General features: G+C 40.5%; 1 protein-coding gene across 2 annotated transcripts in view; it reads left to right on the plus strand.

Moving 5' to 3' along the window:
* Nucleotides 1–10,998, plus strand: part of Kynu (kynureninase) — a 134,619-nt gene extending 123,621 nt beyond the window's left edge. Inside the window, exons 11-14 of one of the 2 annotated variants that reach the window (XM_048425848.3) lie at nucleotides 1,625–1,677; nucleotides 3,393–3,478; nucleotides 9,299–9,529; nucleotides 10,586–10,998. In XM_048425848.3, the coding sequence (XP_048281805.3) occupies nucleotides 1,625–1,677; nucleotides 3,393–3,478; nucleotides 9,299–9,529; nucleotides 10,586–10,717 (502 nt within the window). In that variant the 3' untranslated portion in view covers nucleotides 10,718–10,998. The remainder of the gene's footprint in view (nucleotides 1–1,624; nucleotides 1,678–3,392; nucleotides 3,479–9,298; nucleotides 9,530–10,585) is intronic. The other variant, XM_048425849.3, reaches the window with a different exon arrangement.
* Nucleotides 10,999–20,633: the final 9,635 nt, after the last annotated feature.

Genomic DNA, 20,633 nt, shown 5'->3' on the forward strand with positions numbered 1-20,633 from the left:
TAAAAAGCTTGTTGGATATTATTTGCAAAATAAAAGAATAAACTCCTTTTGGTATGCGTGCATTTCAGAGTTTATTTTACTTTCGTGCATTTATTATGTAGAAATTGATAAACATTTCTTCAAGTTTCAAAAGGCAGTGTCACAGTCTTTATTTCAAAGGCATTGCAATGACAATACAGTGCTAGTCAGCCTGCGTAACAAATACCTGAGAGGAAGAATTCAACTGAGAAACAATTAGTCTGCATCTCAGTGGCAGGTTTTAGTTCATGGTCAGGGGACTCCATTGTCCTTGGGCCATGATGAGGCAGAGCCTCAAGAGGTGTAGTAAAAAGGATCACTTGTTGGTTCCCGGCTGCCGAGCTAGCTTAGACCCGAAATAATCATACAAAAACTATATTATTTAAAAACACTGCTTGATCGATTAGCTCTAGCTTGCTATTGGCTGACTCTTACATGTGAATTTAACCAATCTCCATTAATCTGTGTATCACCACCAGCAAAATTTCAGCACATCTATCTCCGGTGGCAGCTCCATGGCATCTCCCTGACTCTGCCCTTCTTTCTCCCAGCACACAGCCTAACTATCTCTGCCTAGTTCTGCTCTTCCCTACCATAGGCTCAAAATAGTTCTTTATTCATTAACCAGTAAAAGCAACACGTTGACAAAAGGACATTCTACATCGTAGAGGAAGGTCATAGAGAGGGGCATCTCACCTCCTGGCACCCAGTAGGCAAGGAGAAGAGTCACAGGAAAAGGGCAAAGCCACAGTGCCCACAGTGCCCCTTTCCTCCAACGATGCTCCACCGTCTGCACTTCTACCGACTAGTCAAAGTTTGAGGGCACCAATGGAGTAGACCCCTGATTAGGGCAGAGCTTCCATGATCAATTTCTATGTCTGATGAATCTCCATGGCTCACCAAAGGGTGTGCTTGATCATCTCATTCTAATCATTGTATCTAATCAAGTGACAGGATGTCAAGCAAACGTTCTTCACAGAAAACTCACAATTGGGAGCATTGTGCTTTTCTCATAGTTTGATTGTGTGTGTTTTTTGTTGTTGTTGTTGTTGCTGTTTACTTTTTAACTCTAAATTATTTTGCTCTATTTTCCAGCTAACAGTGATATGCATGATTTTTTTTCCTTTATAATTTGTATTTTCTGTCTGGTTACTTCTGATATACTCGATGTAAACTAAGTTCAAACTGAAAGAATACATCTCTTTAGGAAATTATTCGCATGTTCTCACCACTCTATCAAGTTTTGCTAGGCCAATCCTCTAGGACTGTACTTTAAAATATCATGGTATAGTTAGTCATTTTAATGTTTAGGCTTTAGTCTATCATTTAAAAATAAACCTCCACTAATGTTCTTCTACAAGCATTTGAAAATTTTTTTAAAAATCATTGTATTAAAAATATTAATTGTAACTATATTTTACTGTTCTAAAATAAACAACATGAGAAAATTTATTTTTCCCTTATTTTTGATAGTGTCTTATCCTCTTGTGTAACATTTACATACTTAAGTATTAGCTAACTTTAACCACAATTTATTTTAATATGCTGGCCACAAATTCCTAAATCAACATTTTAGACCAAATTTCTATTGTATCTTATATTTTAGGTTAGTGGGATGGTTTGGCCATGAACTCAGTACAAGATTTAAGATGGATAATAGTAAGTATATTCAATTTATACTTTATATGCAATTTTGTTTTGCCTTCATTCTGATTTTCAGCTGACTTTGGATTCCATGTAATAGACATGTCCCATGGGGAATGCACTTTGAAAATGTCATTGTGGTTTCCCAAATAAGAAACGACATTTCAGCATGTAAGGCTAAGTGTTTATAGATTTAGCGTGATTTTGTATTTTATCCCTTTGAAGAGAGATTAAAAGAAGTGAAACCTAGCCTGTGGCTCATGTGGCTTGGTCAGATTCCCAAGTAGGAATGGCCAAAACACACGCAGGGAAGACGGGGAAATTTGGTGATTGAGGCCAGAGCCAGGGAAACATGAATGTCCGTCCCAATCTGCTGCTTAATAGTTTGTGATAAAGCCAGTCATTGTTTGTTCTCTTCCACATATTTAATGTGAATAATGTTGACTTCGGTGTCTGGTTTAAGAGTAAGTTGAATTCAAAATTACAAACCCAGTGGCGTACTGCATTGCTTTAAACAAACGTTCACATTCATTCTTTCCAGTTATTCCCTTGCTATGGCATTTGCCTTGTACCAAAGAATAAGAATCGCCATAAGCAGGTGCATGAATGGGTAGTAAGCTGCCAGGCACTAGGGTCACAACTGCCCTCTTCCTTTTTCCCATGGCTGTACTCCTGCCTTCTAGAACACCGGAGGTATCAGGAGCATTTGTCAGTTAGGCATAAATTTCCGTGTCCAGATCTTAGGAACTGTTTATAGTCTTTAAATTGACAATAGCCTGGTCACAGAGTTTTGGTTGACAACCCCAGTGAAATCAAAAACCAGACTGCTATCCTGTTAGCTTCAAGCCTGTCCCCTCAATTAGCTGAAGTAAGATTTCTTATCAGTCAAAAGGGAATTTGATTGGTCACGCACTGAGCCGTCTCTATTGCTATGACATAGGGCAGATTTTAAGTTGTTCCGCTTCGCTCTGTATTGAGTTCTTAAGCAGCCATAAAGGCACACAGACATCACCTGGACCATTGTCCAATGAGCTTTCGCTTTTAAAAAACAACTTGAAACCATGTAGTGGATTGGACTTTGCTTACTGGTCTTATTTCAGCTAGCCCAAGGATTGATGAATTTCCAAAGATATTTAATACTTTCTTTTTAGTTTTAAGTGAATTTCTGATCACTCCAATGTTATTAGATTTAACCTGCTTCAGTTCAATCCCTTTATTTTCTAGCTCACCTTATATAGGCAGATCTTGCATCTCCTCTCCTTTTCCTAAGAAAACCACGTGACCTAATAAAACTCCTAGAGCTAAAACCACTTCCCTGGGTCATCTCATTCCTCTCTCTGCCTTCAGGTGACGCAGGTTCACGTGCCTCGGAATCTTGATGTTCTCTGTCATGAAATGACATTCAAAATAGCTTTTAGAGCATAGTGTAAGAAGGAAATACTGTCTTGGAGCCAGGAAGACAGAGAATAGGGTGTGGACCATTTGTATCTTCCTTGTGAGGGTTCTAATGTCAAGTCAGCTGACAGGGCTGAACCCAAGTCCTAGGCATTGCCATGGGGTGAAAACATGCCAAAATTGTCCCTCCTCTGAGTTTCTTTCATTCAGGAACGTCACCGGGGGAGGGGGATGGTTTTAAGTCTTACTTTTAAAATATCAACTTCTTCATAGTTGCAAGTCCCTCTTTAAAGGATGTTGTAAATAATGACACTATAATTATACTAATTTTTCAGAGCTTCAGTTAATCCCTGGGGCCAGTGGATTCCGAATTTCCAACCCTCCCATTTTGTTGGTCTGTCCCTTGCATGCTAGTTTAGAGGTAAGAAACTTGGGCTTCTGCCTTCCCACATCCTGTTCTGCTTGCCTCACCTGGTCGTCACAGGTCCTAAAGGGTTTCTACTAATCAGAAAGATCCTGAATAAGCACTAGCCACGAACAAAAGGCAGCATTTCCTACTGGAACAGTGACTATGACTGTGACCTTGAATTTGTAAATTGGACCTGATGTGGAAAGAGGTCCATGGCTGTTCTACTGAGATGTGTATGGGCTTGACTGAATCAATGTTCATCTTTCCATAAATTAAATGAGCATGTAATATTTAATTCTAAGTTAATTCATTCAAGTAGTTGATACATATTGAGAAAGAATTGCCAGGCATTCTTGTGACTTCTAGGCATCCTGTTACTTCCAGTTGTGCAAGCCAAGGAGCAACCAACGTGCCCTGTAAAAGTTACCTAACTTTGTAAGATAACTGTGAATGGGGAAACTATATATAGGATAAAGTGGCTTCATTAAACAGGATAGATATTTTATATTGAGGTGTCTACTGCATTGTATCTATATAATTTTGGTATAATCACTCAATATTTCTTTTAAATTAATTTATACCTTTGTCAACATTAATTTTACACAATATTAACATTTGTAAAATCAGTTAGGTTTGTACATATATATGTATACAAAAAAATCAGATATAGATAAATGAACATAATCTAGAAACCCAAACTGTTACGCGTTTGATATCAATTAGTGATATTCTGAATTTATTCCAGTAAATATAATACATATAATTATTACTTATCAAGTAATTAAGATTATATAATCTTGTGCTAGAGAGGTGGCTCAGGGGTTAAGAATATTGGCTGCTCTTTCACAGGACTTGGGTTTGATTGCAGGCTCACAACTGTCTGTAACTCCAGTCCCAAGGATCACAGTGTCTTCTTCTAGTCTCTGTGGGCACCATGCAAACACTCGGTGCATAGATACACACGCATAGAGATAAAACACCCATACATATAAAATAAAAATACATTTCTAAAGTTATATATTTAATATTGATATAATTATATTATTGAATAAATTCAACTAAAATGTACTTAAAATTATACCTCTTTAAACAGATGTTTTATGTTTCCTAGTCAACTGAAGATTTGGAATTTTTTAATACCTTCTAAAATCATCTAATTCCTAATATTTTAGGAAATCCTGTTGTGCAAGATTTGAACTTGAAAGTGGTGATTAGAAAGAAATGGTCTCTCTTCTAAACCAAAAATATAGTAGTTTCTTATCAAGGCCACTGGGTGGCAGTATCAAATTCCTGTTCTCGTGCACCTTTATCACTTTCTCCTTTCATCCGAGTTTAGGAAGCAACTACTCAGTTTGACCACTAGATGGAGCATGTGCTGTTTTCACCTTTTTGAACTGTTTTGTTTTGATAGAAAATAAACCAACCAAGTGACAAGATTAGTTTACAATCTGCATAACACTTTTCAAAGTCTTTTGGAGGAAAAGTCTGTCCATTATATTTAGTAGTTGTCTAGGAGTATTTAATAACAAGTAACCATGAGGAGAAACATTGTGTTTAGTGGTTTGGAAACAAGAAATGTTACCCCAGTTTGCAAGGTTATAACAGAAAGGTTAAGACTGGAAGCAACGAAGACGCACCCTAGGGAGCTAGACAGGGCTAGCATTCACCTCATTGCTTCTGATTTCCCTTATCCATGTATTCTGAAATTGTCCATTTTGTTATTATTTTTTACTCAAGAGAGGATGACCTCCAACTCAGTTGCCTCCACCTTTGAGGTGGAGTGATTCCAGTCCGGGGGGCCACACCCAGCCCCTCTCATTTAGCAAACGATCTGCACAGAAGAGAGGCAGACTCTCCTTTATGCTACCACTGATATCTTACCATGCTGAATGAGAGCCAGGTACATCAACTTTCTTTTCTCAGACTCTGAGGACCGACTGATCTTTCCCTTTAATGCCTAAACTTAAACCTACCCAACAAGCCTTAACAGCCACCTGCAGCTGGGCACACAGTTCACATCAGCTTTGGATTTGGGATGTGGGGTTATTGTACCCATTTACTACCAAGGCTATTTTCTGGCCAAATGGTCTTTTCCCCATTTTGAGTTTTCAATTTTTAGACATTTTAACTGAAATATAATGATGTCACTTTCCTCCTCTTTTCTGCCTCTAGCCTCTCCTTCCAACTCTTTCTCTGCCCCTCTCCAACCGGTCCTCTTTGATCATTGTTGTGAAGTACACCACTCAATCTTTGTAGCAACTGAACTGGTTTCAAAGTTTTCTCTCCACATTTTAAATTGCAAAGATTAAAATTTACAAAGTAACACCCAATCCCCATTCCCATTCTCTGATATCGTAATCCCCATGTATTTCTGAGTCATGTCAGTAAGCATTGGCAATTTAACCTTTTTGGCTTTATCTTATATGTTTGTTTATTTCTGGGACAGAGTAGGCCATGCGTTGGAGATGAGAAAGGAGAAATGTTGGGGGGAACGTAAGAAAGGGGGTTTGAAGTGAGAAAATCTGTGCAATGGGGGAAGAGAGGACTTGGGGGAAAGCCAACTGAGGGAGAAAAAGGACAAAGGAGAAAATATGAGTGAGTGGGCAGAAGGTACCCCTTACTGAAACATGACCAGTTCTTAAATGAAAGAAAAAAATGATATAACCAGTTTGTCTTGTCCACTTCCCTTTCAAAACATTCTGTTTTTGTCTGTTCGTTTGTTTTTTTATTTTTCGAGACAGGGTTTCTCTGTAGATTTGTAGCCTGTCCTGGAACTAGCTCTTGTAGACCAGGCTGGCCCCAAACTCACAAGGATCCAGCTGCCTCAGCCACCTGAGTGCTGGGAATAAAGGTGTGTGCCACCACCACCAGGCACCAGGCTCATCCTTTTAATATATATCTTATATTGAAATAATCTTATATATATATATATATATATGTATATATATATACATATATATACATATATATATAAGAACTTTTAAAAATGTATTTATGCAGTGGGTAGAGGCAAGCAGGCCATGGTGTACACGTGGAGGTCAGAGGACAACATTTTGGATTCTGTACTCTCCCTCCACCTTTGTGTACATGGGTTCCCTGTCTGTGTAACAAGTAGTTTGCACTCTGAGACATCTCTCTAGCCATTTCCAGTTGATTTTTAAGTGTAGAATCCTCCAGTTGTTTTTCAAGTATATAGAATAAAAAGGGCTTTGTTTAAAACTCCATTTGTTCAATTGATATTGTTAAAAGTATTTTCTATCATCTGTTTGAAACTCGCTTCCTGTCCACTGCTGGGTGGTGGTCATTTACACAGCCATTTGTTTACTCTAGTTTTTGTAAGGAAGAAGTGTGGAGCAGAGAATTTCAGAAATTTCCACAGTTTTCTGACTGCTAAGTTACAATTTTTTTTGAATTTTTTATTTAATGTTTGTATTTTTATAGCAATAAATACACAATTTCTACATCTGCTCATTAATGCATTTATAGCTATAAACTATAAAAACTGTTCAAAAACACAAATTGAATATTCAGGCTGAGTGCATGGTGATGAAGCAAGGACAAATAGAAGGTGTTTCTTCACAAGGCATAGGGACCCAAGTTTGAAAACATAAGAGAGACCAGACAGGCATGGCAGCTCGCTCCTTACATCCCAGCACTCAGGAGGCACAGGCAGAGGCAGGTGCATATCTGTGAGTTCTGGGCCTGCCAGGGATCCATAGAAAGACACTATCTCAAAGGAGAGGAGAGGAAGAAAGGAAGGAAGGAAGGAAGGAAGGAAGGAAGGAAGGAAGGAAGGAAAGAAGGAAGGAAGGAAGGAAAGAAGGAAGGAAGGAAAGAAAAGGGGAAAACCTGAAGGAAGAAGAAAAGAAGCAAAAGTAAAGGAAAGGTATGTAGAGAAAAAGAGAAGTAAAATGAAAGAAAAAAGAAAAAAGTGATAGTTAATGGTCTCCAAGAGCTTCATTCCCTGCAGGTACAAATGAATTGTTAAAAGTGACACCTTTTACTCCATATGCATAGGGTCTTCATTCACAGAGCCCATACCCAAGGGAAAACACTCTCTTTGTACAGTTCTATTTTTCCTTGTTACTATATCCAGCGTATGCAGTGTTTACAAGTAGCTACACAACAGTCTTGCCATATTAGGTACCGTTCAGTAGGATCCTTAAGTACTATAGTGTGTGAGAGGATGTATCAACATCACGTGAAAGTTCAATGCTATTATATTTATGGGGCATGGCTGTCAAGGGGTTGGGTACGTGCAAGAGTTCTGGAAGCAGGTAGAAAGGGGCAAATTGTATTTTACACATTACCCTATGTGCATATTTGGGGGCCAGCAGCTGAACCTGAAAATTTTATAGAACAGTTTTTTAAACAGGATAATTCTAGAATCGTATGATATCCAGAGGGAAACTTGAGCTAATGCAACTCATCGTCCGTTCCAAAGTCTTATGAGACATGCCTAGCCAGTCTGCTCCTACTCCCAAGAAGTGTGCTGTCCTAAACCCTGACTTACTTCTCAGAAGCCCCAGCTGGCCAACTTCTTGTTTTGTAAAAGGTAATAAAACTCCGAGCAGCTTGGTCCTAATGTCCTGAAGCCGGTGAAGCTGGCACCTGGTCTCTACAAAGACACCTGCACCTTCCTATACCTGTCTCTGCCTGCAGCTGCATCTGCCTGCAGCTCCATCTGGCTGCAGTAACAGGTGCAGTCACTCATTTCAAACACTGCTTCTCTCTTCCGCAACTTCACAGCCTTATGCACGGATGTAGAGCCTGCGGCTGGACCTTCACTAATTTCACTAGCTCACGGTCCTAACTTTTAGCAAATCCATACCTTATACACGGTAGAGCCAGAGAAATCTTGGCTTACTGGGTCAAGTCTTATTAGAATTCCTTCTCCCACATGCTGTTTCATCTCTTTATAAATCCAGATGTCACTAAATGGCATCACCCATATTTGTTCCTGATCTTTTGGCTTACGTTACAGCAAAGGACATTAATGCTGTGCCATATGCGTCATGCTGTTAACATTTTCTCTGGTCCTTATGTGGAGGATACATTTTTTAAACAAGACAGAAAAACATGTCTTTTCTGGTTCATAATATTAGCACACCAATTATTGTAGACCCTTGCCACCTGAGATTCTGATAGGCCCATCAGACAGCAAGTGGCAATATTCTACACAAGTGCTAGAGCTTTACGGAGGAAAGAGAGGTGGAAGGTACTGCCAACTAAATTCGTCAGCAATAATACATATTTATGCAGCATCGTTAGTGTCCTTGAGAAAACCAGATTCATAATTTAACTTTACAAATATAAGATGGGTGATGGCAATTCACACTTTTAATCCCATCCACTCAGGGGGATCTCTGAGTTCAAGGACAGCCTGGTCTACACAACAAATTCCAGGGCAGTCAGGGCTACACAGAGAAACCATGTCTCAGAAAACAAACAACAAAATGAAAATACTACTGACTTGGGAAAATACAGTGATCATCAAGATGTTGTGGTGGCATTTACGCAAGTATTTGTCTTGTGTGGGATATTCTGTGGACCAAACTACAGACAACAGTTGACTGCTCTGAAGCAAAAGTTTTCTTCCCTGGCAAATATTGTTTAAAATGGCATTCACATGTATTTTCTGTCATGGAAACTTTACCGTCACTATTAATCAGAAAGAATTTAAAAACATGGCATGTTTTAATAGAGAAAAGATTTCCTGAGAGGTAATGAGCTTTTAATAGATCGAACATGGGGATTTCCTTTTTATATGCAATTTAAAGTGCTGTGTCTCTTTAAGTCAGTAGGCACCACTAATCTGATTGTCATTCTCAGCTCTTCCAGCAGGCAACTATGGCAGCCCTGAGGAGAAAATCCATTCTGCTGACAGGCTACCTGGAATACATGCTCAAACAATACTGCAGCGAAGGGAACACAGAAAACAAGGGGCCACTTGTGAACATCATCACCCCACCCAGAGCAGAGGAACGCGGCTGCCAGTTAACACTGACCTTTTCCATTTCCAAGAAAGGCGTGTTTAAGGAACTGGAAAAAAGAGGAGTCGTTGTATGTATATGATCAGTTTATGGCTTGCATTGAACCACAGGCTCTCCTTGGGTTCCAGCTTAGGATGGACCTTAGGTTCCTCAGTTTAGCCTGTATCACATACCATTCCTGTCAGCCAGTCAGGATAAGTCAAACACCAACTTAGCACTCAGCACTCTGCAGATTGATAGCCACAAGGGCCCCCTGCTGTTTCTGTTCAAACAGAGTGAACAACAAATCCTGCTTCTGAGAAATAGTCTTGTTACTCAATTTTTAACAGTTAAGCAGAAATATATTTCATCAGACTCAGTGAAGAAAAGGTTTTCACCAGTTTTGACTTGTAAATGTAAGGATAGATAGATAGATTTGTAAATGTATAGATAGATAGATAGATAGATAGATAGATAGATAGATAGATAGATAGATAGATATAAATAGATGATAGCTAGGTGATAGAAGATAGATAGAGATAGACAGACAGACAGACAGATAGATAGATAGATAGATAGATACATACATACATACATACATACATACATAGATACAGAGATAGATAGATACATAGATAGACAGTTGATAGATATACATATACATATTCTTAAACTTGGTCATGATGATGATGAGGCAATGTGTAATTATGTGGTTTTACTTCTAAACCCATCAGCAGTTCTGGGGACATAGAGACAATTCCCCTCTCTATGATCAATGGTTAGAGAATTAAATAAAGGGTGGTTTCTAAAGCTCCTCACATCTCACTGAGGGCTTGGACATTTACACTGGTTCCAGGGTTTCATCCACTCCGAGGCTTACCCTCTGGAAAGTTGGGTAGAGAATCCATTTTCAAAGATAATTCTCAGTGACTTCAGAAATATAATTTAGACATTCACATTGAACCCACTGCTGTGTCAATATTAAGAAGAAAGTTTAGACATACAGAGACATAGAGTTTTTTGAAAAAGAAAATAATGCTCATGTATTGAGTTTTTGGGAAGTCATGATCTATGGAATTTTATATTGTAAGTAGAGTTTCCATGTGTGGATACTGCTAAGATGATGATTTTATTTTTTTCTTTCCAGTGTGACAAACGAGAACCAGATGGCATCCGCGTGGCCCCTGTTCCTCTCTACAATTCTTTCCATGATGTTTATAAGTTTGTCAGACTGCTCACTGCCATACTTAACTCTGCAAAATCTATCCATGTTATCTAGAATAACTCAAGCAAATCTCATTTCACTACTCTTGAATTGTAGTCATTAATAAGTATCAGGAAATTGATTGCATAGAACTGTTAATAATTATATAAACTTAGAGAAAACTTGATAAATGTATTGATGACTGTATTGCAGGGGAATGTAGAATCTCTAAGACTGGGGAATTAAACATCTCATGGCTCCAACCTGTAGGCCACTATCTTGATCAACTGTACATTCCATGGTCACTGAAAAGTTTTCTGTTTAATTTGTGATTAAACTGACAACTTTATAATCTATGTGGACTTCTTGTATCAGCTTAGAAAATATCTCTTTAATTCTGATGTAAAAACAAGTTTTTCTTTTAAAACATGCAACATGAAATATCTGTGATCTGGTGATGTTCCATCAAATTCCAGGAAATGAAAACCCGTTTTCTATGCCATTACAATAGTGTGCATGTGTGTGTGTGTGTGTGTGTGTAAATGCGCATACATGATGAATGAGGATGAAAAGGATTAGACCTACATCCTCATGTGAAGCCATAGGGCAACACTGGGCATTTATAAAATTTTTATTCATATGTGTATGTGTGTGTTGTTTGCATGTTCATCTGTCCATCATGCACATGCTGTATCCACAGCAGCTGGAATAGGGTATCGGATCACCTGGAGCAGGAGTTACAGCCATTCATGAACTGCTGTGTGGGTGCTGGGACTCCAACCCAGGTCCTCTGGAAGAGCAACCAGGGTTCTGGTCCTCTTTACGTATCTCCCCAGCCCTTCCACCTCCTGTTTTGATACAGGCTTTCTCATCAAATCTGGAACTCACCCCTTCAGCTCTTGTGGCTGACCAGTGAGTGCGTGTTCAGAGTTTCTCTGTCTCTGTCTCTGCCCCCATTAGTGCTGGATTACAGATGTGCACTGTGTCGCACATAGATTTTACATGGGTTCCGGTATCACACAGGTTCTAATGTTTGGGCAGCCAGCACTTCAACCACCAAGCCATTCCTCAGTCATCGCTTTGCTATTTTAACTTTGTTTTTTATTTACTCTTTGCGTCTTTCACATCATGCATCTCCATCCCATTCATTTCCCAGTCCCTTTGTATCTACCCTCTGCCCTTGAAACCTCCCGACCAAGACAAAATAAAATTTAAGAGAAAAAGAAGAAAAAAAATTTCGTCATAGAAGCTGTAGTTTGACACAGTGAGTCATCCATATATCTTGAGTTGCAAGTGTTCAGTGCAACGAGTGTTTGGTCTGGTTCTGCGTCTTTGATTTCTGCTACACTTTGACGCTGGCACTCCTCTTGGTTACCCCGCTGTTGTGTTGTGGAGATCCCGCAGCTTTGGGTCTGTCAGACCACCCCCTTCACGAGCTCCAACAGGTCACAGATGAGTTGGATGTTGTGGTTCTGGATGTGGGTAATTGCAGGGTTGATTAACCACTAGCTCTTCCTTGTCCTCACCACCAGGGTGGGCTTTCCTGCATTGTCCAGGCTAGTTCATCCCTTGGAGTGATGAGCAAGAAGTGGAGCCACTTCTGCTTTCACGTCCTCAGGTGACCCTATTTTCCCACACCTACACTTCTAGGGTTAGCTCTATTAGGCGCCACTCTCCCGAGTGCCGCTGCTGATAAGGGGTAGGAACAACTCTCTTGCTCTTAAGATCTCAGGGCTAGCTCTCCCCACCTGCCTCAATCATTGATGGGTGTGGGCAGCAGGGTGAAGCATCTCTTCCCCGCCCATGTTGCCACAGAACAGAAAAATAATGGGGATTGCTCTCCCATGCTCAAAACTTCGTGTCTGGCTCACGCACACCTGCCAATGGGGTTGGTTCTATTGTGTTGCCCAGGTGAGGTGCAGGGCCTGCTCGCCCGAGTGTTGCAGCTGGTGGGGGTGGGGTCAGCTCTCTCACTCTCATGACCCCGGGGCCAGCTCTCCCACCACCTCAAGCTTGATGGGGGTGCATCTCCCCCTTCTCATGCCACCAGATGACAGGTGGTAGACGAGTGATGGGGACAGCTCTCTCATGCTCCCAGCTTCAGGACTGACTCACCCATGCCTCTGCCAATGTTGTTGACTCTATTGCGCTGCCCAGGCAAGGTGCGGTTGGTTAAGGGGAGGGTTAGCTCCTGCACCTACTACGGGTGGCAGGGGAAAGGGGGAAAGGGCATCTTTCTCTTACCCTCACTGACAAGAGGTTTGTGGTCAGCTCCACCCTCAGCTCTATCTCAGTTTCACCTCTGCCAACAGGATCAGCTCCACTGTGCTTCCCAGGCAAGGAACAGGGCCCACTTTCCTGAGCACTGCAGGGGGCAAAGGGGAGGGTCAGCTCCTTCATCTGTAGCAGGTGGTGAGGTGCGAGGGGTAAGAGGGACAGGACATGTCTCCCCTGCCCACACCACCACATGAGAGATGAGTTGTGGGGACCGCTCTCCCACTCTAACAACCTCAGGGCTGACTCACCTCCACCTCCACCAGTGGGATTCATTCTCTTATGTCACCCAGGTGAGGTGGAGGGCCTGCTTCCCCAAGTGTTGCAGCTGGTGGTAAATGGGTCAGCTCTCTAGTCTACTGGAGGTACGGACAAGGTTGGGGGGCACCTTTCCCTCATCCCTACCACCACACCATAGATAAGGGAGGCAGTCCCAATGGTGCCCCTCTCACACCCTCAGGGCTCAGCCATTGCTTTTGATGCTACTACTAACATGTATCTATTGGAGAAACGTATTCAAAAGTCACATGTATACATAGCAAGATATAATGCTTACTACATGACTGGGGGTACTAATTTGATAAATTTGAATGAAATAAACTAGGTCAGACAACTACTTTTGATGCAGTAAGTAATACGATGTCAGAGTGTGTCAACGGTACTGACACCCACTCTTGTTTACTAAGCAACTCAATTCCATGTATTTCATTCACACCTTGGCTAATGTAACAAAGTTCTCTACTGTGTTATCTTACCTTCATTGATGGAATGACTCTCAGGACCTTGAACCTCATTCATACATGGTTTGAATACATGTATTCAAACCTGTAGCAAGGCAGGCTGGCTTGTTGGGGTATCTGTCCCGCCCAGTACCCCACAGCCGGCATATCCCAAAGAAAATCATACACAGGACTCCATAAGATTATAAACTGATTGGCCCATTAGGTCAGACTTCTTATTAGTCCTTGTAAATTATATTAATCCATTATCATTATCTATGTTAGCCACAGGGCTCAGTACCTTTCTCAGTGTGACAGCTTACATGTTGCCTCTTCGGTGGTCTGCACAGGAATGGAGAGGGAGCTTCCTGCTTTCCAGAATACTCCCAGTCTCTTTGCTCCACCTCTACTTCCTGTCTGGCTTTCCCACCTATACTGCCTGCCTGGCCAATCAGTGTTTTATTAAAATATGATTGACAGAATACAGACAATTCTCCCACATCATTTCCCTCTTTGTTTTAAAACAAAGGAAAAACCAATAGTTCATTTGTTGGGAATGTGAGCGTAGTATTTCAGGCTACTTCCTGCTGGTTGGGGACACTGATAATCTTATAGGGACCTAAAGAAAATTTAGAGTTATAATCAAGTCCTGACTGGAGTATCCTGTGAGTCTTGATCATCTCAGGCAGCAGTCTTGAATTTGTTCTGGATGTAGAACTCTGTCTTCTGGGTCATCTGTTCCTATCGGAGATTTCTCAGGTGGCCTTCCTTTATCAAACCTGATTTTTCTTAACTCAGAATGAATCCACAGCCTCTCATTTTCTGTGGAAACAAAAGCACAATCTCTTCTCCAAAGTAGCATACCTTTTGACTTCAGTTTTGAAGCCAAGGTATTTTCAAAATACCTCTCTTGGTTTAGTTCAGCAGCATTTATAAACAAAAGTCTTTTAGCAGTTGTTGCTCCTTCCTCAGCATTCAAACAATTCAAAGAGAGCATAATAGCATACAGTATCAAGATTCTCTGTGTATTTTCCATCTTTATGTGGCTTTATTTCAACCTCTATTTCTTTTAATTTTACTTTTAACTTTTGGCTTTTTGAGACAGGTTCTCTGTATATATCTTTGTCCAGGAATAACTCTATAGACCAGGCTGTCCTTGAACTCAAAGATTCCTCTGTCTCTGCCTCCCCAGTGCTGGGCTCAAAGGTGTTTGCTACCACACCTTGAACTCACAGAGATCTGTCTGTCTCTGTCTCCCAGGCATTGGGATTAAAGGCGTGTGCTACCACACCTTGAAGTCACAGAGGTCAATCTCTACCTCTGTCCCTTGAAGTCACAGAGGTCAATATGCCTCTGCCTCCCAGGCATTGGGATTAAATGTGTGTACCACCACACCCTATATCTTCCTTTCTTTCTTTTTTATTTTTAATGACTTTAACCTTTTAGTCTGCATATATTTTTAACACACTGTAAACCATTTAGAGGTTTTCTTCATCTTTGAATCTCTCTTTACTGTATATCTCTCTTTTTTTGACCACATATGTCTTTAAGGAGAGGACTAAAACTGTGGCTTTTATGGCTGGAATTAGCCCATTCCTTAGCTTTCCAGCCTCATGGCTTAGGTACCAACTGCAGTCATTTTTATTGCCACAACTCTGTGGCATTTCAAGGTCCCTGCCAGCAAGCAACCTGCAGCATTCTGCTCACAGATCACACTCAGTTGGACTGCCTGCCTGAAAGAGTCAGAGATTGCCCTGGCAGGACAGTCCATAAAGCCACCATTTTAAAACAGTGCAGCTTTTTTCCTGCTACAGCTGAAAACCCGAAAAGCATGCGTTCAGCTTTTCATCAACACCGTTTAAGTGTTTTGTGGCAGGACCTCTTAAAAGAGCTGCAAAGTTTTGCAACTAAAGCTGAGTCAGGAAGCCTTTCTTAAATGAGAGCGCTTGCCTCTAGTGAGCAGAGCCCACATAAGAGAGTGCTGCTACCGAGAAACCATGCACAATGCTGTCATTTTGTTCTAGAATTACTTCCCAAGCTGTCTCAGGCTTTATGTGGGTGTAGTTACCCACGTGGGCACCATCTGTAACATGAGGGGCCTGCTTGTTGGGGTTTCTGTCCGGCCCGGGTACCCCACAGCAGGCAAATCCCAAAGAAAATCACACAGAGTCTACATCAGGTTATAAACTGATTGGCCCATTAGGTCAGGCATCACAAACCAATACAATTTCCATTTCCAAGGAGCATAGATCCATTCAGCTCAGTCCATTAATCGTGTAAAAAATAAAACAAATACTTAATTACAACTAGTGGCATCCATTGATGAAGTCCTTGCTGGCCCACTGTTGCTGGGATAAGCATTGTGCTAGCCTGTGCTTTGTCAAATGAACACAGGATAGAGTCATTTGAGAAGAGAGAACCTCAGCTGAGAAAATGCCTCCACCAGACTCACCAGACTAGCCTGTGAGCAAGCTTGTGGGATGGTTTTAGCTGATGATTGATGTGGGAGGGTCCATCTCACTGGGGATGATGCCACTCCTTGACAGGCAGCCCTTGGTGCTACAAGGCAGTCTGAGAAAATTGTGGACAAAAAGTCGGTAAACATCAGTCCTCTGTGGCTTCTTTTTCAGCCTTTACCTCCAGGCTTCTGTCTTGAATTTCTGTCTTGACTTCCTTGGATGATGAACCACAGACTGTAATGTGAAGTGAACCATTGGCTTTACAAGTTGCTTTTGGTCATGGTGTTTCATCAGAGCAGTGAGCTGTTAACTAAGACAAACACTATCACCAAAAATGACTCAGGTAGGAAGTGGTTTATTTCATCCTTCTATTCACACTGTCCATTGTTGAAGGAAGTCAGGCCAGGAACTCCAGCAAGACAGGAATTGGAAGCAGAAATCATAGATATACTCTCCCTATTTGCTTGCTCATGGGTTTCTGTTCAGCTTCCTTTCTCACAGTCCATGCCCATCAACCAAGGATGAGGTGACACAGTGCCTGATCATCCCACATCATTTAGCAATCAAGTAGATGCCCACAGACATGCCCATAGGCCAGTCTGATAGAGCTAATACCCTCAGTGAAACTCTATCAGACAAGTCTAGGCTTGTCACAGTGACAGCTAACTCTAACTAGGATAAATGACAGTATGAATTGGAAGACTTAACCTACATGGTTGAGCAACAGGAAGTGTTTAAAGATGTTTATAAGATTATATTAAAACTATTACATGCTAATCATACTAACATTTTATCAAATCATCAAGAGAAACCATGGGAGGAATTTAAGTACCACATATACAGAACCCACGATGACATAGAGTATTACAACGCAGTTCCTTCCCCTCGCTCCTGTCGTCACTTTTATAAATAACTTCCATGTTTTCAAGAGTTTTACATTCATGTATACCCATGGAAATGAATTAATTATACTGTATAGCAGCTGTAGAGAACATGGGATCTTACCAACTGTCTGCTCTCACTCAGCAACATTTTGCTTTTTTTTTTTAAGAGTCATCTATTTCTTTTGATTATCATCGAAATACGGTATTTTATTCTGGTAATAGCTTACAAACATTTAGAGACAATTCGTAAAAGTCACTTTTAAGCTTTAATACATCTGAGAAGATTTTCTGAGCATTTTCAAGTAAATTTATTGTATTTTTCTCATGGAAATCATTATGTAAGTTATAATTACTTTCTTTTTATAATTCCATTTTTGTGTATATTGGTGTGCTTGTGTGTGTGTGTGTGTGTGTGTGTGTGTGTGTGTGTGTGTGATATGAAAAGAGAAAAAAAAGGAGGTCAAGGTTAATTTCCAGCTGGCCAATCTCTATATTCTCTCTTCAATTAAAAACTGCCTTAATTACTACAACATAGTAGGACCCAACATCTGCTAAATGAAGTATCTCATCCTTTATTTTTAAAAGATTGCCTTGGGTATCCTGGGCCTCTTTATTTTTACTTATAAATTTAGAATATATCTAAATAAATTTAGAATAAGTAAATTGTGCTCTATAAAATCTCCTGCTGGGATTTCAATTGAACGGCAATTAAATTTTAGTTCAGTTTTGGAAGAATTAACTCATTTCAGCCTTGCGCCTTCTTCCTCAAGACCATAAAATTTATTTTCATTTATTTATGTCTTCTTTAATGGTTTTTGAAAAGTTTGATTTTTTTTTTCTGCTAAGACACTGCACAGTTAGAGTTCAGAGCGCGTCTGAACCCCTCACGTGATACCTGTTAGAACTGGGTCACTGGCAGCTGCTGCTGTATGGATGCTCAATTGATAAGGATGTTTGAATGTTTATTTAAAATCTAACTCCCTAACGTTCACTTAGCAGTGGAGTCTTCCATGCCGGGGGTTATTATCTACAAGAAAGCTCCATCTCTACTTCTTTTTTAATTTGAGAGATTTATTTTTTTCTTGTTTCTTCTCTTTCTTTTAAATCCTTTAATCACCCAAAGGCTGAAGGGTTTTAACACATGGTTTCCAGGTGGAAATGCTATTTTGGACGGCTATAAACTTATTGGATGTGGGGTATATCTGACAGATGTTAGACCGTGGGTTGGAACTTGTGGGTGATAGCTACTCCTTAAACCCTTCCTGCCTTAAGTTGCTTCTTGTCAGGTATTTAGTCAGAGCAGGTAGACAAGTAACTAATATAGCATGTGGACACATGTGTGTTCAATGTGTTCCACTCGTACAGAAGCAGTTAACTTGCTCTCGCTTCCCCCACTCCGTTAGCCAAGTTTAAACCCAGGACCTTGTCCCTAGTAGACAAGTCCTTCACCACTGAGCTACACCCAAACACTTAGATTTTTGTCAGAGGACCTTACTGTGCAGTTCAAACTGGCCTCCGGGCCTTGCACACTTATTGCCTCGGCTGGATGCACAGCCACACCTGTCTTCCCCTGCTGATGTTAATGCATGTGCTTGACAAAGTTTAGAATCAGCCCTTGCCCTTTCACTCTCCTCCTGAGCCCTGAGCCTCCGACTTCCACCCTGCCCATTCCTTGCTCCTTTTTGGACCACTTTCAACATACACAATCACACACTGAGATGTCTGCTCACACTTCATCTAATTTAAATCACACCAAAGGATTGCACTTAGTGTTTACTTGGTTTTGTTTTAATGGTAATTTTCTATTAGACATCAGAAAAAAATACTGTTATTTCTCCACAACCCCATAAGAAATGTATTGAAGGCTTTCAGTGTCCTGCCTTAAAAGTCTTCATTCAGGGTTCAACAAAAGGTGCTACAATAAGCAGAAGAATTAAAGTCTAAGGGCTATAGAGAAAGAGTCTTCTCACACACATTTGTTCTATCCATGTGCTCTTTGTTGTTCTGTTTCTATTCTAATAATCCTGTCCTACTTTATTTTTCTAGCTTCTTCTTCTTGTTCTTCTTGTTCTTCTTCTTCTTGTTCTTTGTCTTCGTCTTCTTCTTCTTCTTTCCTTCTTCTTCTCCTTCCTTTCTTCTTCTTCTTCTTCTTCTTCTTTTTCTTCTTCTTCTTCTTCTCCTTCTTCTCTTCTCTTCTCCTTCTCCTTCTCCTCCTTTTCCTTCTCCTTCTCCTTCTTCTTCTTCTTCTCCTTCTCCTTCTCTTCCTCATCCTCCTCCTTCTCTCTCCTTCTCCTCCTTCTTCTTCATTTTCCGACATTCTTATTTGCCCTACACTTTTATCCTTTTACATTTCTGCTCTTTTCTGGCAGCGTCTCCTTCCAGCTACTACCTCTCTAGTCTGTCTCATCTCTCAAAATCCTCTTCTTCCAGAGGCTTGAAAATCAAAAGATAAGAGTTTTAAAAAATTAGCTTTTCATTGGTCAGAAACACATTCCTAGTCTAAGCGATAAGGGCAGAACCATTGCCATGGCAGCATAACGGTCCAAAGTTACAGGAGTGAGACTGTGATCAGAGGGCAGGGTACAGTGATATTGGCTTTGAGACATGGGTCTTTAGCTAACAGACTGCCAAGCAAAGAATAGGCATGCTTTAAGGTTAATGTGAGGTTAGCTTGGGACAGTACTTTCCTATTTGCTGGCAGAGTAAATCCAGTATACTCTTGTTCTCTATCTCTCTGAGAGTTATGGCTCAAGAACTTCAAACACATAATAATTCTTGTCCATGGGCATCTGCAAATGTCTCTGTAGAGGCCTTTTTGCCTGAATATTAACCCTGGCCAACTGTCTGCCAAGGAAGATAATTACAGGAAAGCAGACTTCTAAGTTTACACAAAGACCAACTGAGAGAGGAATGGTATTGGCTATAATTGCTTTCTTGTCAGAATCACACACTGCTGATAAAAGCCATCCAATATACCAATACATGGAGAAATTATGCCCAGGAAACAATTAACACACCATAGTGCTGTGGGGGAAAATCCCGCAGCTGTAATGTGAGGGAAAGAGCGCCTCATGCAAAAAGTCTGCATTGAGGGCAGCTAACACACTCAGAAGGCAATATTCCTTATTGCCCTGCTAAATAATGCATCACCAATCAGATGTGCATCTCTGGTGACCATATCCCTTATCGCCTTGCCAAATAAGGTCTATTTCCATGAGATACGCGTCTCTGAAGGGTTGAGACCTGATGTACTCACTGAGTTCTCACTGCATAATTCTGCTGTCCACAGCAGAAATTATTTTCTTTGCTATACTATCCTACACTGAGAAATTTTTTTTTCCTAAGAAATAGACACTCTTAACTCACTGTCTTAGCATCCTTTCACCACTGACAGATTTTTACTCGAACAATCTGCAACTTTACTTTGATATGTCAAGGCAATATTTGCATGAAATTTTGGTTTAGCTTATAGCATATCCAAATCTGAGAATGGCTTTTTCAGGTTTTGGATAAATACACTAGCTCTGGGGTCATTTCTTCTAACATTATTTACTCTCCATATTAAGATATTACACCCCCATTTTTGTCACTAATATGTCTTTCACATATTCTGTGAGTTTGTAGATAACATTCTTGATTACAACTTTAAAAAATA

This window comes from Myodes glareolus, chromosome 21 (genome assembly GCF_982192425.1).
Source record: "Myodes glareolus chromosome 21, mMyoGla1.1, whole genome shotgun sequence".
In the NCBI taxonomy this organism is placed as follows: domain Eukaryota; kingdom Metazoa; phylum Chordata; class Mammalia; order Rodentia; family Cricetidae; genus Myodes; species Myodes glareolus.